The following is a 21735-nucleotide window of genomic DNA, read 5'->3' on the forward strand; positions in this document are numbered from 1 at the left end:
AGGACAGAAACCAGGGCAGGTCCTGCTCTGATACCAACTTGAGATTAAAACTTATAAAATATATTCTTGAGGGCTTGATCCCTCTCATTATCTTCTATATATATTGAAATTACAATAGTACATGGAACATCAAGAGTCTGCACTAGACCTCTAGGTACAGAACTAGGTACAACTCATTAATGGTCTAGCAGACAAGCCTTAATGATGATATATAACAGTAATTATTCTAACAATTTTCTTGACCTTGAAATTAAATATTTACCCAATAAATTTGTTCTTAAGACTCAAAGCAAATATATTTGAGACTTGCTTCACAAAACACATATGGCAGAAGCTCATTCCAATTTTTCCCCTAAGGTTTAAAATTGCAAATTATCAAAGCTCGGGGCCGAATAATTTTTAAATTCTACTTTTTATCGTTCAGTGATAGGTGTTTTGCAATATATCCCTCTTACTACACAAGAAATCAGCTTGCTGTTAACAACATCTGGCAATTTATGTCCAGACCACTAGACTCTCAATGGGTTTTCATTAAACACAAACTAGAGCATCTAAAAGGTACTTTGTTCCAAGGACTACATTTCCAGCAAGTGTCAATTACACAACCTTTGTCACTGAAAGCCTTTTTTGTGATCCTGATTGGGTCTCTAATATTGATGATAGACACTCTACTTCCAGAGCAGCCATCTTTCTTGGTTCCAATTGAATATTTTGGTGGTCCCACAAGCAGAAAGTTACTGCTTGTTATAGTATTGAAGCCAAAAACAAAAGTTTGGCTCAAACATCTATTGAATTAACATGGATTTTGTACTTTGCTCACTGAATTGCAAGTTTCATTTACTACTTCGGTTCTTCTTTGTGATAACCAAAGCGCCATCTATTGCTCAAAATGTGGTGTTTCACGATTGCAGTAAACATTTGGAGATTGATGTGAAGTGTTTTTCTTCTGAAAAATCTTCTCCTTGAGTTTAAGGGAGGGTACGAAAAAATTGTGTGCACTCAGTTAGAGCTATTAGCTATTACTAAAGCTATATTTTGTTTTCATGTACTCTGTTAGAGCTGTTGGTTATTACTGTTTTGTATGCATATCTTTTGTTGCATGCGGTTACCCATAAATATTCTTGTAAGCTTCTTATTTCAGTGGTGAAGAATTCATACAATTCAGTTTGTTATATATTTTTCTCTATTGCTGAGTTCATTTCACACTTCTCAGATAAGGTAAAATCCTGATTTTTATGCCCTTTCCCATGGAAACTAAATTCATTCATGAAAAATAAACACTTTGACAACAGAAGAATAAGGAAAGTGAAATAAGTTTCTCTAGAAGTTAAAAGTGGCTTATTTAAAAATAATAAATAGAGGTTCTCTCGTAGTTTCTATAAATTTTGATTTTTAAATTGTGCATATGCTAATTTTAGCTTACGGACAAGTTTATTTAGTTTTTTCTTCTTGCTTTTTTCTCCTATAAGTGTTTTTAGAAAAGTTTTTCCATACAGACTCAATGAATGAAAATGTAACAAAATCTTCAAAACAACGTCAAATGCCATTCCTTCCAATTGAATTGTAGGGATTTAAGTAATGCATGAAATAGAGAGAACACTCTAAATAATAGAGTATTATATTGATATAGTTCATCTAATGATGTGTTGCAAAATACAAAGAGCATTGATCCCTATTTATTCTAAATACCAGATTCCGAATTCTAATTAACTAGGAAATATAATGAAATAAGGAAAACACTCCCAAGAGTTCAGCAATGGGCATATTTGGTTCGAAAAATGTTTCTGTTTCCAATTTAAATTATTAAAAGTAAACATTATTCCTTATCTTCAAAAGTTTCTGTAAGGAACTGTGAGAAAACAACTTTTTTATGTTTTTTATATTTACTATACAAACCTTAAAAAAACAACACAAAATTAAAGTAATTTGCATTTTCTAATTAAAAACAAAAGTTACAAAAACCTAAAATATTCTAAAATATATAAAAAGATTTTATGATGTATTTTCTAAATATTCTAACACTAACCCTCAAGCTAAACTTTACTAATCTTTAAAGCTTGTTGATCAGAATCAAGCACTCTAAAAGGAAATATTCCGCAATTATTATAGTGGCAGAGGAAAAGGACAAAGCATATGGGACTTAAGAAGTGAATACAGAGTCCAGACTGCAATAAGATAAAGATGGGAGGGAGACTGCACCTGGGACAAATATAAAAACCAAACTGCACCTGACCATAGATTGAACAAGACTTCATCTGGGACAAAGATAAGGTTCAAACAACATTTGATAGAGATGGATGAGGAAAGCAAATACAATTATCAAGTAAGAAAACAGTCAAGCCAAGAGAAGGTTTCAAACAAGAGGGCTGGATCTAACCACCAGCAATAAAGGTGGCAAAGAACATAAGGTAGCATCGCGTGCTCCCAGCTGGCTTGATTATTCTGAAAGTGTAGGCAACGAGAAATAAGAGGGAAGAAGAAAAGAGACTCTGAATTTAAAACAAAAGATTAGAACAATCTCTAAGAGAGAACAGGGAACAATGAGAGAGAGAACTAAATAAAAACCACAGAACAAAATGTCAGATCAGTGCCAGGTAATGCAGGCCAGCAACATGAGAAAGGTGCTGAAAACATCAGAAACTAGGAGACTGCGCCAATGAATAATAAGTCATGTTGCAGAAACAAAAGGGTACACGATTGTTTTACAAAAGGGCTTCAATTCCGAACCCCAAATAAGTGAAGCAAAATCACAAAATTATTCCCAAAAATAAACCTTAGATAACATAGTATTGTAGGAGCAGAGTAGGGTTTTCCACCATAAACCAAAGTCACTGTAAGTAAAATGCCACAAAATATACACAAATGTGGCTGCAACTTGCACCACTCCAAACATGACCACAATCTGTGATGTGATTGCTTCAATTGAGCAGTGTACAGACGTGATGCAACAGGATAGTGCCACTTTAGCACACATCACGATGACAACTTTGGTGGAATTAATTATATGAATCAAAAGACACCAAAGAGTTCAGATGCAAAGCATGTCTATAAATGAACATTAGCTACTGAATCTGTCGTAATTGTTTCACTTATATTAAGCTTCTAGAATTAGGAGTAACCTCCATCGGATCTGTTTCTTTACCTGGGCTTCCACAGGTATTCTCTATACATGCTCAAACCACCTAAGGAAGGTCCTACCATCATCTCAATTTTACAGTAGGAGCTACCACAACTTGCTTTCGAACATTGATGCAGCCACTCGAATCTCACATCACCTCATGATCGAAACATTCAACTAAACATCTCCTTCAAAGAAAAGTAAAATGCCAAGACCAAGTAGTCCCTATTCCTGTTTCTCGTGATTCCATTTGATTGCAATTTGAAATTTCAAAGGCCCATGTGGATGTATTTCATTTTACTGACTCTTACTGACTGAATAGGCATCCTCAAGAAAACCCTAAAGGTTTTATTAGAACCTCTTCTTTCGTGGGATAGATCCCGTAAAAACAAAATATAAGTTAATCTGAGAGTTTCGAAGTCCAAGAAAGCACTTACACGGATAAACTCTTAAAACCATTTCAAAGATCAAACAAAACTCAATAGTCAAATGCACAGAAACATCAATTCACCAAAGCTCAAGCTGAACCAACCCTCGATATTTGACTAAACTAAACATTAACAAAAAAAAAAAGCAATCAAGAAACTCACTCAAGCAAACACTGAACAAGCATCCTCAACCACTACAGAATCAGGCAAAAGCATCAACCAACCACAAAAACACAAACACGAAATGAAAGAACAAATAATAAACCGGAGAGGAAAACGGTTGAACCTTGAATCGAATAGGAAAATTGGCCTCGCGATCGTTGCAGAAGATGGTCCGGTGAGTCGGAGCCTGAGGCTGAACTCGGCCGAGTCGAACAGATCGAGAGGAAGGTTGGTGGCCCAACCGAGAGGAAGCTTGATGGCCCAACGTGGAACTCGATCGAGAAGATAAAGAAGATTGAATCCCATCCCATCCCTTCATCCTTTAATTTTTCATGCAATCGCTTCCTCTTCTTCTTCTTCTTCTTCTTCTTCTTCTTCTTCTTCTTCTTCTTCTTCTTCTCTTTCTCTGTCAACCAATTGCTTTTAAACACGAATGAACGAAGCAATGAAAATTTCTCTCGGGCGCAAACGCTACTTGGTGCTTCTTCCAAACGACGCTGAAGCCAAGAGATTCAACCCTCAAATTCGCCTTTTGACGGTTTTACCCTTCTGTTCTATTTTGTTTTCCTTTTAGCGCTAAATTCTCTCGGGGTCTGCTAAATTCCATAACAAAATTCACTAAATAATATTACACCCTCAAAAAATATTATTTTATTCCTAATATTTGTCTTAGTTTAATTAAATGTTTTGAGATATTTTAAAATTTATAAAGACTAAGTACCAACTTCACACCCTTAAAAATTTCATAAGACACGATATGTCAAAGACGAGTTTTCGTATGGTTTTCCAAGGATCCGTGACCCGTTCCTTGAAGGTTTAAAAATTCAAACATGGTGGGTGGTTGATTATTATTTTACTTAACCACAACGCTATTTTGCTACGTCAATTTGGATCCTCTCATTTAAGAAGGCAAGAAAGGATGCTTCCTTCTTCTTTTTCGTCATCCTTTCAATAGACACCAAAATATATATGTATAATTTAAGATTTTAATGTGTTTTTGCTGTAGTCATGGTTGGAATAAAAAATTAAATTTAAGGTTTTGAATTGTCCAGTCCATAACTGAAAAACAAAAACCTAAGAGACTCATTGAAAATGCATTTACAAGGTCAACCACCACCAGCCACCTACAACTACCACCACAATACACAGCTCAAACCATTCATTGCCTAAATTAATATTAGTATTTTCAAACTTTTGGGGTACAAAAAGAAAGGGCCTATTTATATACAATGAAATCACAAGAAACTACTTGATTAAAAAAACAGAAAGTTTTTTTTCCTACACCTCTATATTTTCGTTTTGCACCAACAATAAAGAAATTCCCTTGCCTATTCGAATTAGGGAGAGCAACGGATTAAATATGAATAGTACATATGAATAGTACATATTTCTTACCTATTTAAAAAAATATTTTATAAAATTTTAAAATAAAATATAAATAAAAATATAAAACATAATATAAATTAAATTAAATATAAATTGAATTTTTAATTTTAATTAAATTTAACTTAATAAAATATAAAATAAAATTTGATTTAAAATAAATTTAACTTAATAAAATATAAATTAAATTTTAATTTTAAATTTTTAGAGGTAATAAATACTCCATGGTATAAATATTCAAAATGTTGGAATTCTATTTTGTAAAATTCGTGATTTTGACTTGTTATAACTAGTATTAGGGATTTTAATTATCTTTGGAGTGTTGATAAACGAATTCAAACATGTGAGGAAGTTTTAGGTTGTGTTGAAAACCATCCAATTGCAAAATTTGAGTTTATGCGTCATACAAACTCATTCGGCAAGCAAATAACTCATTGAATGGGTGCCAAAGTTGATTTTGGTAAAGAGGTTTTCTTGAATGGTTTGTTATGTTTTCCTGCTCTAAGTCATCCTAAAAAAATTTGGATTTTCATTTCGTTAATCATCAAACCGATCTGAAACTTTGACAATAGGTCATACAAATATGATTCTTCGTTTTGACTATTAGGGTCTTTAATTTGAGATCTGTAGTTAGAAAAGTTTGTCTCTTACGATTATTCCATTTTAAGTTTTTATTTTGTGAATAACTTTTCTATGTGATGTGTTGGTGGGTTGTTTTGCGTTTCTTTGTGGTTTTTGTTATATCTTGAAATACAAAGAATACTTGTGAGAATGAAGGTTGTTTCTGTATGGATATGTGTAGGGCTGAGATATGTACCTTTCTAACGTAATCTTCCTATCTTCCAATGCTTGAGTCTCCTGCTCCGCTCGTTTACACTCTTGATCAGGGGTACCTACAAAAGACACTCTGACGCTCAAGTTGGCGTAGTTTAGTGAATTATTTACCACAATTGAGTATTTTGGATTTAGTCGAACGTACCTGGCTTTTGGCCTTGACCTTATATTTATAAGTCGTCTCATGGATCCTAAACTAGCACAGATACAATAAAATAAAAACAAACTTACCTTTAGATTCGGTTAATTACTCATAAACGGCTTATCAATATCTTTAATCAGATATCTTTGATTATTTTATTGTCTGTTGGACTATTAGCCCAATAATAACTTAAACGTTGGCCCAATTATGGCCCAACATTGTTGATGTAGCGGATGAACCGAACGGTCCTGAGTGTTAACCGTTCGGTTTATACTATATACCATACATATGCCCCCCAAGTCCGAGTTAACCGTTTGACTTTAGCCAAGGTTAACTATAGGACTTATATGAGCTTGAGAGAGGTCGTCCTTGTTGTATTGGGGAGCTTATTTTCAATGTGCTTTAAGTTGTTGTTCTTCTCTGGTCCGAACGGCATATTCTAGGCCGAGTGGCGACTAGTGGGAGTTCTTTTTAGAACTTTTTACCATGTTGAGCAAAGGCACTATAAAGCCGGATGGCTAATCAAGCGAAACCGCTTGTTATTTGATTGGACGATTGAGCAGACATCTATATTTTTTTTAGAGAGACTTGCTTGCGATCATTTAAGAGTAATGCCCCTTGTATGATGATTTTTCTTTTATAGACGGAACTGGGCGATGGAAGTCAATGTAAAAGTGATGATCTTGAACATTTTCATATCATGAAAGTCAAATAAATATTTCAAAATAATGATAAAATAATTTATTTCTTTTTATTTAATTAAGTGATTGGACCAAACAATATTTATTTTGCTTCAAAAATATTATTTTTATCAAAAAAAAATTATTATTTTTTTAGAATGATTCCATGAACTTGATAACAAGCTAAATGTTAAACAAATACACGTGAATTAGAACATGATACATATTTTATTATTTTTTAATAATAACATCACAATACACCTATTTGTTATGTACAAAGAAAAGATGAAAAATGAATGATAAAACGGGCTTCCTTTTGTGCCTTAACAAAGGTTAAGTACTTAAAGTTCTAAGGTCATGTACATGCACTCACAAGGATGGTTCCCTAATACTTAAATATTAAGACCACCAGAGTTATGGCTCCCTTCACTGCATCTTCACAACAGTCAGAGTAATTAACTAGGTGTAAAGACACAAATGATGAGAACAGACTCTGGCTGGAGTTCTCACGATAGCCAAACAGAAAGTACATCCCAGAGTAACACTACTATACAATCCCTCTAATTCTAATTTGCGCTCAAATCCGGGTATAAGGCCTCACTCATGATATGCATAATACGTGTGTGAAGAGAAATTATAATGCATAACAAAAACAACACTTGCAAAATAAACACAAACAAGCAGATATATAACATGCCATCTACCTTAGGGTTCAATATCCAGTCACATATAAAATATAAGCAAAAATATTCCCATACAAGAATTTCAAATATCAAAATAAAGTAAAGACACACATGCAATTATTTCAAGCATAATATACATACCCAAAAAGAAAGAGGGAAAGAAAAACATAATGAAAAACCAAATAAATTTTGCATATATAATTAAATGGCCTAACTCTCTTAAAAATGGGTCCCTAGTGGAGTCGCCATCTGTTGCAACCGGGATCGTGACGGGGTGATGGCGAGACTTTTAAAAATAATTAATCTTTGAAAGTTAGAGTTTGGAGTCACCACCATAGTTTATTCTGGAGAACTACGGAAAAACCATAAAATAAAGACATGGTCTACGAAATAAGAGATTTGAGTTCGGGAGTCGGTTACGTGTAGGGAAGGTATTAGCACCCTACAACGCCGGCCCCAAGGCAGTACCTTTAATCAAATGTGGAAAGTTGATGTGGTTTTCAAAATGTCATTTTTCCCCGAAAATAACAATGTAAGACAATACGAATGAAAGAAAAATATTTTTTATTTTTAGGAAGCCTGACAAGGATTGACCTTGCTCCTTTTCGTGTGAGAAATCAGGGGTACGTAGTTCTTTTGAAAATTATGTTTGGAAAGTTTAATTGAGAAATTTTTTAGAAAATTGTTTGGTAGATTATTTTGGATTTTTCGGGAAGTGAACTTTGGATTTTTGGGGGGTGAACCTAACAAGAATTGACATTGCTCCTATGTATCTCCACTCTTGATGGAGAATCAAGGATCACTTAGTTCTAGCATAGATTAAATGCATGAAAATTTGATATTTTTTAGTTTTTTGGAGATTTTACATTATTTTGGTATTTTGATATAATGTTTAGATTTTGTGTAATGAGCACTAGGCTAATGCGTACGATCGCACGAATGCTCATACAGTTTTTTTGTTTAATTTATTATTTTGCGTAGTGAGCACTAGGTTGATACGTATGATCACACGAGTACTCATACGACTTTTTTTTTTGTTTATTTTTATTGTTTTGCGTAATAAGCATTAGGCTGATGCGTACAATCGCACGAGTACTCATACGACTTTTTTGTTTATTTTTATATTTTAAGTAATGAGTACTAGGCTGATGCGTACAATCGCACGAGTACTCATACTGTTATTTATATTATTATATATTTTTTAAAGTTTTATATATTTTTGTCATTTTTATTTGCTTTTTGTTAAGAAAGAGAGATAAGTTGAAGTATATATGACATAAAAATGTGAAAAAACCATAAGATAAAATTGTGGTAGAAAACAAGATAAATTTATAAACTAAAAAAAATATCAAAATGCATATATAAATAGAATGAGAAGAATATGTGTACTTTGTTGGAGATTTCAATGATGAAGCAAAACCTTACTTGTAATAAGTTGTGAGAAAAGGTAGATGGAATGTGAAGAAGATGACCTTGTAGTAGAAATGTGGTATTAGATTTAATATGTATAGAGGGATTAGGAAATAGTAAAGTGTGAGAGAAAAATGAAGTAGAGTTTTGGGATGGAATGAAGAGGATTTTAGAGAAAAGAGATGGATATTATGTAATTGTGTGTGAAATGGAGTGAAGAATATGGGTATTTATAGAGTTAAGGATGGAGAAGTGTTAAATAAAAAATATTTTAAAAAAAAATGAGTTGAAAAATAAAAAAAAAATTAAGGTGGAAAATAAGTAAAAGAAATAATATGAAAAGTGGGTGGTAAAAGTAGGTGAAATAAAATACAGTAAATAGTAAAAGTTAATGTGGAAATTAAGTGAAAAAAATAATATAAAAAGTTGATGGAAAAGTAGGTGAAATAAAATATAGTGAATAGTAAAAGTTAATGTGAAAATTAAGTGAAAAAAATAATATAAAAAGTGGGTGAAGAAATTAGGTGAAATAAAATATAGTGAATAGTAAAAGTTAATGTGAAAAATAAGTGAAAGAATTAATATAAAAAGTCAGTGGAGAAAGTAGATGAAATAAAATATAGTGAATAGTAAAAGTTAATGTGGAAAATAAGTGAAAGAAATAATATAAAAAGTGGGTGGTGAAAGTAGGTGAAATAAAATATACTTAATAGTAAAAATTAATGTGGAAAATATGTAAAAGAAATAATATAAAAAGTGGGTGGAGAAAGTAGGTGAAATAAAATATAGTAAATAGTAAAAGTTAATGTGGAAAATAATTGAAAGAAATAATATAAAAAGTAGATGGAGAAATTAGGTGAAATAAAATATAATAAAAAAATAAGTGGAAAAATTAGAAAAGTTATGAAGAAAAAAAATAAAAAATAAAAATATAAAAAGTGTAATAGTAAATGAAAAAGGTAGGTGATGTGGAAGGTGATGTGGAGAGTGAGGTGTGATAAGAAAAATAGGGGGTGAAGAAGTAAAAAAGTGTTGAATTATTTTGGGACATTAGGCTAAGGGTTTAAAATTTAATTTGGGGTGCAAATAGTAAAATAAATAGTATTTTTTTGTTTTTGTTATTTTTAATTTTTTGATGGATTTAATTTACCCGGACAACATTGGGTGTTGACAATCCCCTGGTCACTCACGAAGCAAATAAATTTGATGACATCCAAACATACCTCATCAGTTGCTTTGGAAGAGGGAATGTGATATATTTTGTCCCTGGGTAAGTAAAGTTTGTTAACTTCAAAGTTCAATCTGTGATTTTAATATATAACAATTAAGTTAGGTTTAAACCCTCCCTTGGTCCTCAATTTTGTATAGAAATCTCAGTTTGGTCCTCGTTTTTTCATATGTCTGAATTGGGTCATATTATTTGTAAAAATGAACACATTTTACCCTAACCATTAACTGGCCTCAGACGGCATTAAATTGATATGAGCTGTATTTTTTCTTTTATTGACGTGGCATTGTGCACTAAAATTGAATGTGTCTTGTGTTTTATCCAGGTGGCCTACCAAGCCCTAACATTTAAGGGCATCCCCTCTCATCCAAAGTATATTTTCATCTTGGGGAAGAAGAGGAGGTTCGTCTTTCGTCTTTCGTCTTTGCGAAGCACACCTGTTGTCTTACGTCTTGGGCAAACACTCTGGTGTTGAGGTGGTGGTAAGGATGTCTCGTTCATCTTCCTCTTGCAAATGTTTGGGTTCGGCCATACAACATAGTAGTGGCAGTGTTAGGAGGTTGGGTGCAAAACCAACATACTTCTGCGGTCACAATGCAGTGTTCCGTATTGCGAGAACCCCTAAAAACAAGGGGGAAAAATTCTGGGGTTGCCCTAACTTCAAGGTCAGTTTGATATAACCATAAATCTCCGTCTATTTATTTGGGTTTTCACGAAGGAGTGTGTGTTCTTGTTGAACAGGGTGGGAGTGGAGAATTGGTTGGTTGCAACTTCTTTGAGTGGTGCATTGAAGAAGGAAATGAAGGAAATGGGCTGAATGTAGAAGAAATGAATGGTATTGTAAGAAATGAAGAAGTGGGTGTGATGAGCATGGAAGACAGTGTGCTGTAGATGGAAGAAAGATATGGTGAAAAGATCAGACTGGGTTTTATAAAGAAAAGTTTAGTTAAGTTGGATAAGTGGTTGAAATTGTTAGTGGGGATGATCTTTGTCATATTTGTTTTGAATGTAATTGTATTAGCAATGTTGGTGAAACTTGGTTGATGATGTGTCATCTGTAATCAAAGTTGAAACTTGGCTTATATGTAATGTGTGTTTTATTAATGAAGGTGAGTTATTACAGTGATAATGTGTGTGATTTAATTTGTTTTAATTATATTGTTACTTTAAGTGGAATAATCATAAAGCAAAATCATGACTAAGTGGAATAATCAGAAACATCATAAAGCAATAATGTGTAAAGAAGATGAGTGATAACGAAATTGGACAATAATCACTTTCTCATAACCACAAACATTGTCTTACATCATAACAGAATCCGTTCAAAATGATAAGAACATTGTCTTACATATCCAAAATACATCATAACAGAGTGTGTTCAAAATGATAGAGCAAACATTTGCTACAAAATATAAATAAGTTCAGTACATTAGATCATTCATCACATCATTCATCAGATAAAGGCACAGTTGTTTCGTGAGTAACAGGAACATCTGTTGCTGAAGGTTGGCTAGGTTGTGGTTTTTCAGGACATTGGTCAGTACCAAGCATAGTAGACTCTTGAGTTATTGGAACATCTGTTGGTGGAGGTTGGGTGACTTTTACAGATTGGGCAGTAGGAACCTCTATTGTTGGAAGTCTTTGTGGACAACCTTTTCTGTTGTGTCCAAGTTCTTTGCAGATGGCACATTTTTTCCTCTGCCCACCCTTTCTTAATTCACTATTATTCTTCTTCAACTCCTAATCCTCCAGTCTTCGTTTCTTCTTGGGCCTTCCTAGCATTGTCCTCTTCTTTGGTGGTAATATATCTGAATAGGGTGTAACATCCCAGACATGTTGACCATTGATAGGGTTAATTATTGTGTTGTAAGTATCTTCATAGGTAGACTTCCTAAACCAGTGCCCAATGTATTCTTCTGCATTTATATTCAAAAATTTCATTGCAGTGATGGCATGAGTACAAGGAATGCCAGTAATTGCCCATTTTCTACATGTGCAGTCCATGTTGTCAACATTCACAACAAGTTGCTGACCAAATTGTGAAACATGTTTCACTTCAAATAATTTTTCTCTTAACCACCTATATTTAATTCGCAATTCACAACACAATTAGATGGATCAATATAAATGGAAATAAACTTAACATGAATGGAAACATACATCATAAAAGTTACCTTGGTAACCAATATCTAGTTAACCAGGACTCCTTCTAAAATCTGTTAAAAACCTTGGGGCAGATTGAACCTTGATATGATGTCATCTTTGTCCTGTTGGCAGCCCATCTCTTCATTATGTAAACCCTAATATCTTCTAACATGCTAATAATAGGCTTAGACCTACTATCAACTAGTACACTATTAAAACCCTCACACATGTTGTTCACAAGAGTGTCACATTGTGATCTAAAGGTGAATCTAGATCTTGACCAAAACCTGGGATAAATGAATATAACTAGTCAAGTATGTGTGATGGCAAGCAAATATTTAAATAATTATAAGACTTAATAAGTATAAGACTTCACATACCTAGGTGGGATGACAAGCAAATATTTAAATGCGTCTAAATTGATGTCTTTAATATTCCTCATTTCAGCCTCCCATTGTTGTGGATGTGTGGCTGTTGTTGCCCTCCACATGAGACGTTTAAGGTTTTTTCCAGGAAATTTTTTTTTGAAGTTTGAATATAAATGCCTAACACAAAATCTTTGTTCTACACCAGGCAGAAGATCTTGGATAGCTCACAAAAGACCCTGACATATTCAAGATATTTTAATTAACATTTGTTTAATGAAGATATTCAGTTATATGTACAAGATATTGAACATTGACTGACGTTCTGTTGGTCTGAAATAAATGTGCATCATGCACATACAGCTGCCCCACCAAGGTCCTCAATAAGGTGCTCCAAGAACCAAGTCCAGGCAGGAGTCTTTTTTTTCTACCTCAACAACAACATATGCTATGGGCAACATTTGGTCGTTTCCATCTCTTCCCACTGCTGTTAGTAACTCCCCTCCATACTTGCCTTTCAAAAAGCATTCATCCAACCCAATAATAGGTCTACAACAAATGAAGCTATCCTTGCATGCCTTCAAGCATGCATAAAATCTTTGGAATATGACCTCACCATTACTGTTATCAACTTTAATTTGTATTGTTGTACCTGAATTTGTTTTCAGCAGCTCATGACCATAATCATGAAGTCTTCTAAATTGATCTTTGAATGACCCTTCAACCTTATCTTTTGCCATGGCTCTTGCCCTAAAAGCCATATTTCTTGAAATTCCTACATTCCATTTCCTAGTGACTTTGTCCCTAATGTCCATGACCTTCATTGTAGGGTTTTCTCTCACAGTTTTCTCCATCCTTTGACTCAACCACTTTGAAGTCATCAACTTTACATTGAAATCTCTACTACAACTGTGAACATCAAACACTTTTCTTAGTTGCCATGCATTGACATTAGTCCTAAAGGAACAATAGACATACCATTTACAATTTCCTCTTCCACCCAAGCACTTCACAGAAATCATTTTCTTGTCATTCTTAATAAATTTAAAACTTCTCCCATTACTTAGTGCATAAGTCCTTATGGCATTTGTGAATTCATTTTTCTCAGCAAAATAGGTTCCTACTTCCCATTTATAACCCTCCAAAGTTTTAGGCATACTAAAAGTGGGAAACCTTATCTTAGTGGACCCATCATTGTCCTCACTATCTGATCCACTAATCAACTCCTCTAATAGCCACTCATTGTCAGACAACCCACGAACATCATCAATACAATCATTATTTGTTGACCGTGAAGACTCAAGTAATGCACTGGAAGCTTCTTCTCTCACATTTCCTTTAGAAGTCCCAATGTCACAATGCACGCTGACATCAATTAGATTTTCTTCACTCACATCTACATCTTCGTCCTCAGTCTCTGCCTCATGTACATCATCACCCTCACTGTCCTCTACATAATCATCCTCTCCTAAATCCTCTAGCTCAAAATCATGTACATCATGTACCTTAGCTTCCTCTACATGATGGACCTCACCATCCTCAACCTCATGGATCTCAACATCCTGACCATCACCCTCATGGGCATCACCCTCACCCTCAACCATTTTTGTTCCAACATCAGTATAATCCTTACCATCACCCTCATAGGCATCACCCTCACCCTCATGGGCATCACCCTCACCCTCAACCATTTTTGTTCCAACATCAGTATGATCCTCACCATCACCCTTATAGGCATCACCCTCACCCTCATGGGCATCACCCTCACCCTCAACCATTTTTGTTCCAACATCAATATGATCCTCACAATCACCCTCATGGGCATCACCCTCACCCTCAACCATTTTTGTTCCAACTTCAGTATGATCCTCACCATCACCCTCATGGGCATCCCCCTCACGCTCCACCATTTCTGTTCCAACTTCAGTATGGACCTCACCATCACCCTCATGGGCATCCCCCTCACCCTCCACCATTTCTATTCCAAGTTGACCATCACCAACCCAATCAATCATTTTTATTATTTTCGGTTCCATCATATTATGAACCACATACAGATGAACTTCATCATTTAAACTAGCAATGTTCAACATATGCATGGCACCCCTATCATCAGGTAATAATTCTAACCTATCTGGGTCCACAGACTAACCTCCTAAACCGTACCATAATTCTTTGATGTCCATATGACCTAATTCTTTAACTCAGACTACTATGCCAAAATAGCTCCACAGGTCTAGATCACAAGACCATTCTGCTCTCTTTCCTTCAAATTTTAACTGCCCATTATCATCACTGACAAAATCTCCACAATGGTGGACCACCACCTTAATACGTTCCTCATCCATATGAACAAGTTGCTTTTATAACCTGTACATTATGGGGGTTAACAAATCTTTGGAATATTAAACACTCACTCACTAACTACGAGAACACTCACTCACTAACTAAACACTCACACTAACACAGACAAGGGGACACGGAACAAAGTAACATCCCCACTAACGAAACACTCACACACAAGGGACCACTACAGCTGATAAATAATTCAACAAACAAAATTCGGGACTACAATGTCTAAACTACAATGTAACAATTCAACATGCAAAATGGGGACTACAAATCATTATAAAAATTGTTACAAACCAAAACAAAAACCCAATTGTCGAAGACGCACATGTTCGTAAAAGCAAAAAGACATTTATGCGTTCAAACAGAAAACCAAAGACGAAACGAAATACCTTACCTTAGTTCGCGTCAACTATCAGCTAGATTCTCTTCGTCTTGTCCAAGATTACAGTTGGTGATCGTCTTCCGCTTCGTCTCACAACAAGGAAATGAAATCCCCAATTCCAATTTCAAATCCCTAATTCTGATTTCCTTAAACTTAATAAAGGGTACTAAATAATGTCACATCAACACTATTTATTTAATCAAAACACTCTATGTAAGTCATCAACACACATCACCACATTCTTTGTGCACTACGTGGTCTTAATTTAACGCCGTCTCACACCACTTAACGGTTAGGGTAAAATGTGTTCATTTTTTCAAAAAATATGACCCATTTGAGACAAATGAAAAAACGAGGATCGAACTGAGATTTCCATACAAAATTGAGGACCAAGGGAGGGTTTAAACCATTAAGTTATTATCAATTTCAGACATCATTGGCAGTTACTTGTGGTTTTCATATTGGAGAACATTATTGTGTGGTTTTTCTCATTGCACAAGTCTCCACTCAAACATCTCAAACAAGTAGTAGATTGGTAAGAACATCAATGTTTGGACTTTCTTTGTTATATAAATGTTTGCTAAAGCCATTTTTTGTAATAATTCCCTTGCAGGACATACGATGTTGTCCGGGATGTCAACTACTAAGACTAAAAAACTTGCATGGTTAGCTCTCAAGGTTTGACATTTTGGTCCATACTTTCTTATAATTGTTTTGTTGTAACGATTTTCATTAACTATTTATAACTATAATGATATATTGTAGTGTAGTAGACAAAGTGGGTCATATGAGTGCGGATACTATGTAATGTATTGGATTACACACAATATTCGTGCCCATATTGCAAATGGCTGGGAAACGATAATATTTGGATTTAATGAATTTTGTTTTTCTCCATCATTTAAAATTCATATACACTGATTAAAATCATGTGTTTTGTGCAGAGATTCAAGTCTCCTGTTCTAATTCCCGAGAAGCCTCCTACTTTTCTATGGAAAGCACCTGCAAAACATCTAATAAGATTATACAATAGTGTGTAGTTATTAGGATTTAAAATACATTAGCATATCTTAGTTAAGTTGGTTTATATTTATTAGACTTTTTACATTATGCTTTAAACATTATGTTTTGTAAATATTATAATTGTGTTGATTCTGTGCTATAAATATAATTTTTTATATGCAAGTTTGTTTTTGTGATAGTGAATATCACAAAAATAAACATGTATTAAAAAAAACACAGAGTTTAGGTCTCAATTGTGGCAAAAACTTAGGTAGAAAGGGGTCTATAGTCTCGACTCAAGCTACCACCGCTACCATAGAGTGTGCCAGATTTAAAAAAAAAAAATTTAAAGAGCTATGGTCTCGGTTCTTGTTTGGATGTTATGTAATTTTATTTAATGTTTTTTTTATATTTTTGTTTTATTAAGTTTATTTTTACACATGTTATAAAGAAACTGAATTTTTAATATATGCTTTTTGATTGAAATTTTATTTGAACTTATACGACAGAGAAGTTAATTTTATTAGAATTTATGTTTTTAAATGGCATTTTATTTAGACTTATATTTTGTAGTGTAGTTTTCTTTTATTTCACAATTAAAGATGGTAAGTTTTAGATATTTTGAATAATTTTATTTTTTGAGAAATATGACCAAATTTAAATATATAAGTATGAAAGAAAATGACAATATATTTTTAAATTTTGGTAGGATAATTAAAAAAAATGGATGTCTATAATAGATGTCGTTCTATTTAGAAAAGACTAATTTCATATACATTTTACATAAATTAATTATGCTGATTGCGAAAGAATAAAAATAAATAAATGCGTAGATGAAATGTTTCTTTACTAGACAACTTTAAAAAAGAGAGATCTTTCTTTGAATCTTTATTGTGTGAAGCTAGTTTAGAGTAAAAAAGAGTTTATATTGAAATTATCTCTTTCAGAGTTGTTTGTAACCTTTAAACAAATATGGTTGTATCGTTAAGAGCAATATTATGTACTTAGTTAAATGTTACAGTGTATATGTACTTTATTTTGGATGAGAATAAACCAGTAGTCATAAGTAATTTTGTGTACTTTAGTGAGCCAGAAGTGACATTGTAAAAGTACTAGTAATTAATTTCATTAGTAAACCCTTTTCATTTGTAAAGGAATAAGTATAAAAATAGAAATGTTATACTAATGTTTCTTTCATTCCTCCACAAGCTATAGTTTAGTTGTCATAAATGTTTTTGCAAAAGAATTTGTGAACATTTTTTCACTAAGTGTAGAAGATTGCACTCAAACAAAACTTTGAGTTACTCACCAAAATTGGATAATAAAGATTGTTCAGTAAACTCAATTTCATTGGTAAAGTTTTCCAAATTTGTGAAAATTCGCTTACCAAATTTGAATTCGCTCATTTAGATTTTCTATAAAATAAAATAAATTTTTACTAACATTTTGTCATATACTTTAAAAGGATGATTAGTGTAAATTTTTAATTTTCATTTATGATATCATGTTTATAAATATTTTATTATACAATTTTAACTGCTTTTTGAAGTGAAAAAAGAGAGAATGTTATGAAGTGTATATATGATTATGTGAATAGTAATTATCTAGATGGAAATTGAGTTGATTTGTATAATGTATATTGAGCTACATAGAAATTAATGTGGAGATAAGCATACTTCATTAATATTCAAATCATATAAAAGGAAGAAATCGGTGAAGATTATTGCATTGATACTTAGTATATGCAATGAGTTATCATAATTTCTTGTGAGATACTTTGAGTAGGTAAAATTTGATTTTCAGACAAGCCTTAATCTTTAGTGCACAAACTCAATTTTTAACTTCCAAATATCGTTAAACCAAAAGGAGTTTATTCAATTGCTAAATACTATAGTGAAATTTCGAAATAATATTTTCTGGTACTTCAATTTTTATTTTAAAAAAAAAACTTTGTAAATAATGTTTTGATCAAGAAGTTTACCATTTAAATTGGAAAATCGTTATTAAATTGGAAACTTGATTTATGTGCTTGTCAAGCTAAATAATATTTTTTCTCATGTCTACTTAATTTTTTTGGTTGTTAATTAATATATGGATTATATGTTTTTTGTTGCTTTAAGAACATAATTTCCTTTTAAAAGTATTGAATTTTAATAATAGATTGTAAGAAGGAATTTTAACTTTTTTTAGGAAGTTTAATTTCTATAATATTTTTTACGATAAAGTAGTGTGGAAAAATGAATTTAATAAATATATTTATTCTTATGTGAAAGAGAATGAAATAAGAGATAAATGAAATGGAGATGAATAATAATAATAAAATATATAATAGTAATGATAAAGTAGTTAAGTTTAATAAAGAAAATTCAATAAAATAATTACTTTAAATTTACTGTACGTTTAAATCCAAATGATTAAATTTATTAGAGCATAAATAATATATATATATATTTTTTAAAAGTCTCATATTAATTAGAGAAAATGTTTTTTTTATGCTTTAATATATTATCTTTTCTGAAATGATCTGTAAACCTTTACATATTCGAATTCTATATCATTGATAGATTTTAATCTCTTTCTTTCATCTTTTCATTTATCTATATATTTTTATTGTTTTACAACTAAATAATCTTTTTTTATTTTATGTTTCACAATTTTTCAGTTGCTATAATATTTTTTTATTCAATCTTTTTTCTTTTGACTAATTCTTTAGATCTAGATAATCCGAAGTGATGTGTTGGTTATTAGTTCCTTTTAAATGAATTGATACTATTAATCAGTGTCTTTTTCTTTTTTTTTTGAATCATTCTAAAAAACTAACGAGTCACACACTAAGCATGACAATACTATATAAAATTATTAATTTCTTTTTTTAGTCGATTCAATCTTATAAAATAGATAAATTTTGGAGAATCAAAATCGAGTAATTTTTTCTTTTTTACAGTATATAAATGAGTACAAACTTTACCTTGCAAGCTAGTTTTGTGGGGTTGAGTTGGGTTTAAAGTCCACTTCTTAACATGGTATTAGAGTTATAATTAGAGTCTATCCTAGCGATATTTGTTGTTTGTTGGGACATATTGATCCATGTAGTAGGCCGTTATCGGACCACTCATTAATGTCTAGTTTCATGCTCAAGATGTGGCGTGAGGAGGGTGTTGGAAGTCACTCATCGACTAGAGATAAAATCAATTTATAGTATATTAATGGGTGTAAACCTCACCTTAAAAGGGCATATTGTTTTACCTACTAAGGTTGAGTTAGGTTTAAAATCCACTTCTTAACAATCTCTATAATAAATTAATGATTTTTATGAATTATATATATATATATATATATATATATATATATATAAGATGATATTAAAATAAAAGGTGTGTTCTTATATAGTCATAGAAGTATTTTGTAAAATTTTAATTCCATGAATTTCTTTAACCTTTATTTTTTTAAAGTATTTGTTCTTTTCCTCCTCAGTACTAGATTTTTGTAAGATGGATTATGAGTATTAAATGTGTAATTATGAATATTAAATGTGAAATTAACGCTCACGTCAGCTATATTAAATGTATAATTAATGAAAACATTTAATTGTGTAATTAACGCTAATGTCAATAGTATTAAATGTGTAATTAATAAGAACATTTATAATATAATTTATTATGTTTGTGAGTCCTTGCTGAATTAAATATGTAATTAACAAGAACATTTAAATGTGTAATTAATGTTTGAATGTGTAATTAACGCTAACATCAAGAATATTAAATGTGTAATTAATGAGAACATTTATAATATAATTTATTAGGTTTGTGAGTCCTTATCTGAATGGTGTTGATAGATAATCTCTCAGACTGTCTAATAATGGTCACATACCATGTATATTGGACATACTTAAGTACAAGTACTTAGAACGTATTGAGTTGTGTTCTACATTATATTGTCTTAAGAGAGATCAGTACTTATGTAATTAAGAAATTCTTAACCAAATATAATCCACTAATGTTTTAAATTTATTACTTTATGAGAAGACACTTGAAACTCACTTATATCCAAAGTTATTATAAACAATAAATGAAATTTTGAGATATACAATAGAACCAATAATACATTTTTAGTGAATATAGAAGACTAAGAAACCCAAGTACAAGTCAAAAAAGAAATTAACAGAAGCTAAATAACCTAACGTATTTTGTAATGTTAAAAATTCTTTAATCCTTCTCTAGACAAGCTTGAATGACATAATAAAGGAATTACAATAGAGGATTATTAGTCATTCCCAATAGAAAATTTGTGTAACAAATATATATTTATTCTAATATCTACATTACAAAACCATTTCTATAGTATTGTTTAGTTTAGAGGTAATGTAGTATGTTCACTGCCCAAAAGTATAAGTAAAAGAATAATGAAATATGGACACCTTAATTTTTATCTACATCTATTATATACTTAATTTTCTTTCTGTTTCTCTCTTTTTATTACATCATATAATCTATAAATTTATATTTTTGTTTACTCTCTTAGTGTATATTATGAGTTAATGTACTTTTTGGTGTTTATGAATCATTTTTCACATGTAGAGATGAAATCACCTATACGATGACATCACAGTTGAATCACGTGTAACTCTTGAGCCCTTATTTGTCACAATACCATAAAAATGTACATCATGTAAAATGTGGAAAGATAGTAAATCGTAATGTTGAAAATCCATTCATTCGAGCTTGCTAAATTAAAGCGTGTTACCAGCATGTATGATATCCCAATGAGCATGTACAATCCACCTTAACAAGACCATATTTTCTTCATGAATTGGTTCAAAATGGTAAAACAACACTTATAATCTTGTAAAAATGTCATTTTTAAAATTGGAGATTTTCCATCAAAATCTATAACCATATGCCATACAAAAGTTTTATCTCTCTAAATCCCTTCACGTTTATCCACACTGCTTTATCAAATATAAAATCACACGGTGGGTTTCTTAATTATGAATTTCACTCGTGATTTTGTAACATTTAATAATGTGTTGAAAATAACGAGTTGCTACATCAACTCCTGCTAGGAATCTAATATTAGATTAGGGTTTTATTGAAAAAAAAAAGAGTAGTACTGTTAGACTTAATAGTTATTAAATGAAGTGTTCTATTTTTTTTTTTTCTTTTTTCCCTATCCCAAATTTCTCCTTGGGCATATCCTTCTCTGACATCAATGGTGCAACTTCTGTTGCAATGTAACATAGCGACTGCACCGAAACCAAATCTAACAACTGAACAATTATTTTCCCTATTAGGTCCCCATCCTGACCTTCACCTTAGATTAGATTAAAGTGTTTAAAGTCTTTAAGATCTTGTGCATTAAACAAACTAAAAAAAGTCAAACAAAAGTGACTAGGTTACTTTATTCAACATTGCTTTGCAAACA

General features: G+C 31.9%; 1 protein-coding gene across 5 annotated transcripts in view; it reads right to left on the reverse strand.

The window, feature by feature from the left end:
* LOC108321443 (phospholipid-transporting ATPase 3) overlaps positions 1-4272 on the reverse strand; it is a 37836-nt gene extending 33564 nt beyond the window's left edge. For 3 of the 5 annotated variants that reach the window (XM_052871631.1, XM_017553186.2, XM_052871629.1), the window contains exon 1: positions 3833-4271. In XM_052871631.1, coding sequence (XP_052727591.1) covers positions 3833-4027 — 195 coding nt within the window. In that variant the 5' untranslated portion in view covers positions 4028-4271. Of the gene's footprint in view, positions 1-2199; positions 2443-3832 lie in introns of all 5 variants that reach the window. The other 2 variants (XM_052871628.1, XM_052871630.1) reach the window with 2 other exon arrangements.
* Positions 4273-21735: the final 17463 nt, after the last annotated feature.

This window comes from Vigna angularis, chromosome 1 (assembly GCF_016808095.1).
Source record: "Vigna angularis cultivar LongXiaoDou No.4 chromosome 1, ASM1680809v1, whole genome shotgun sequence".
NCBI classification, from domain to species: domain Eukaryota; kingdom Viridiplantae; phylum Streptophyta; class Magnoliopsida; order Fabales; family Fabaceae; genus Vigna; species Vigna angularis.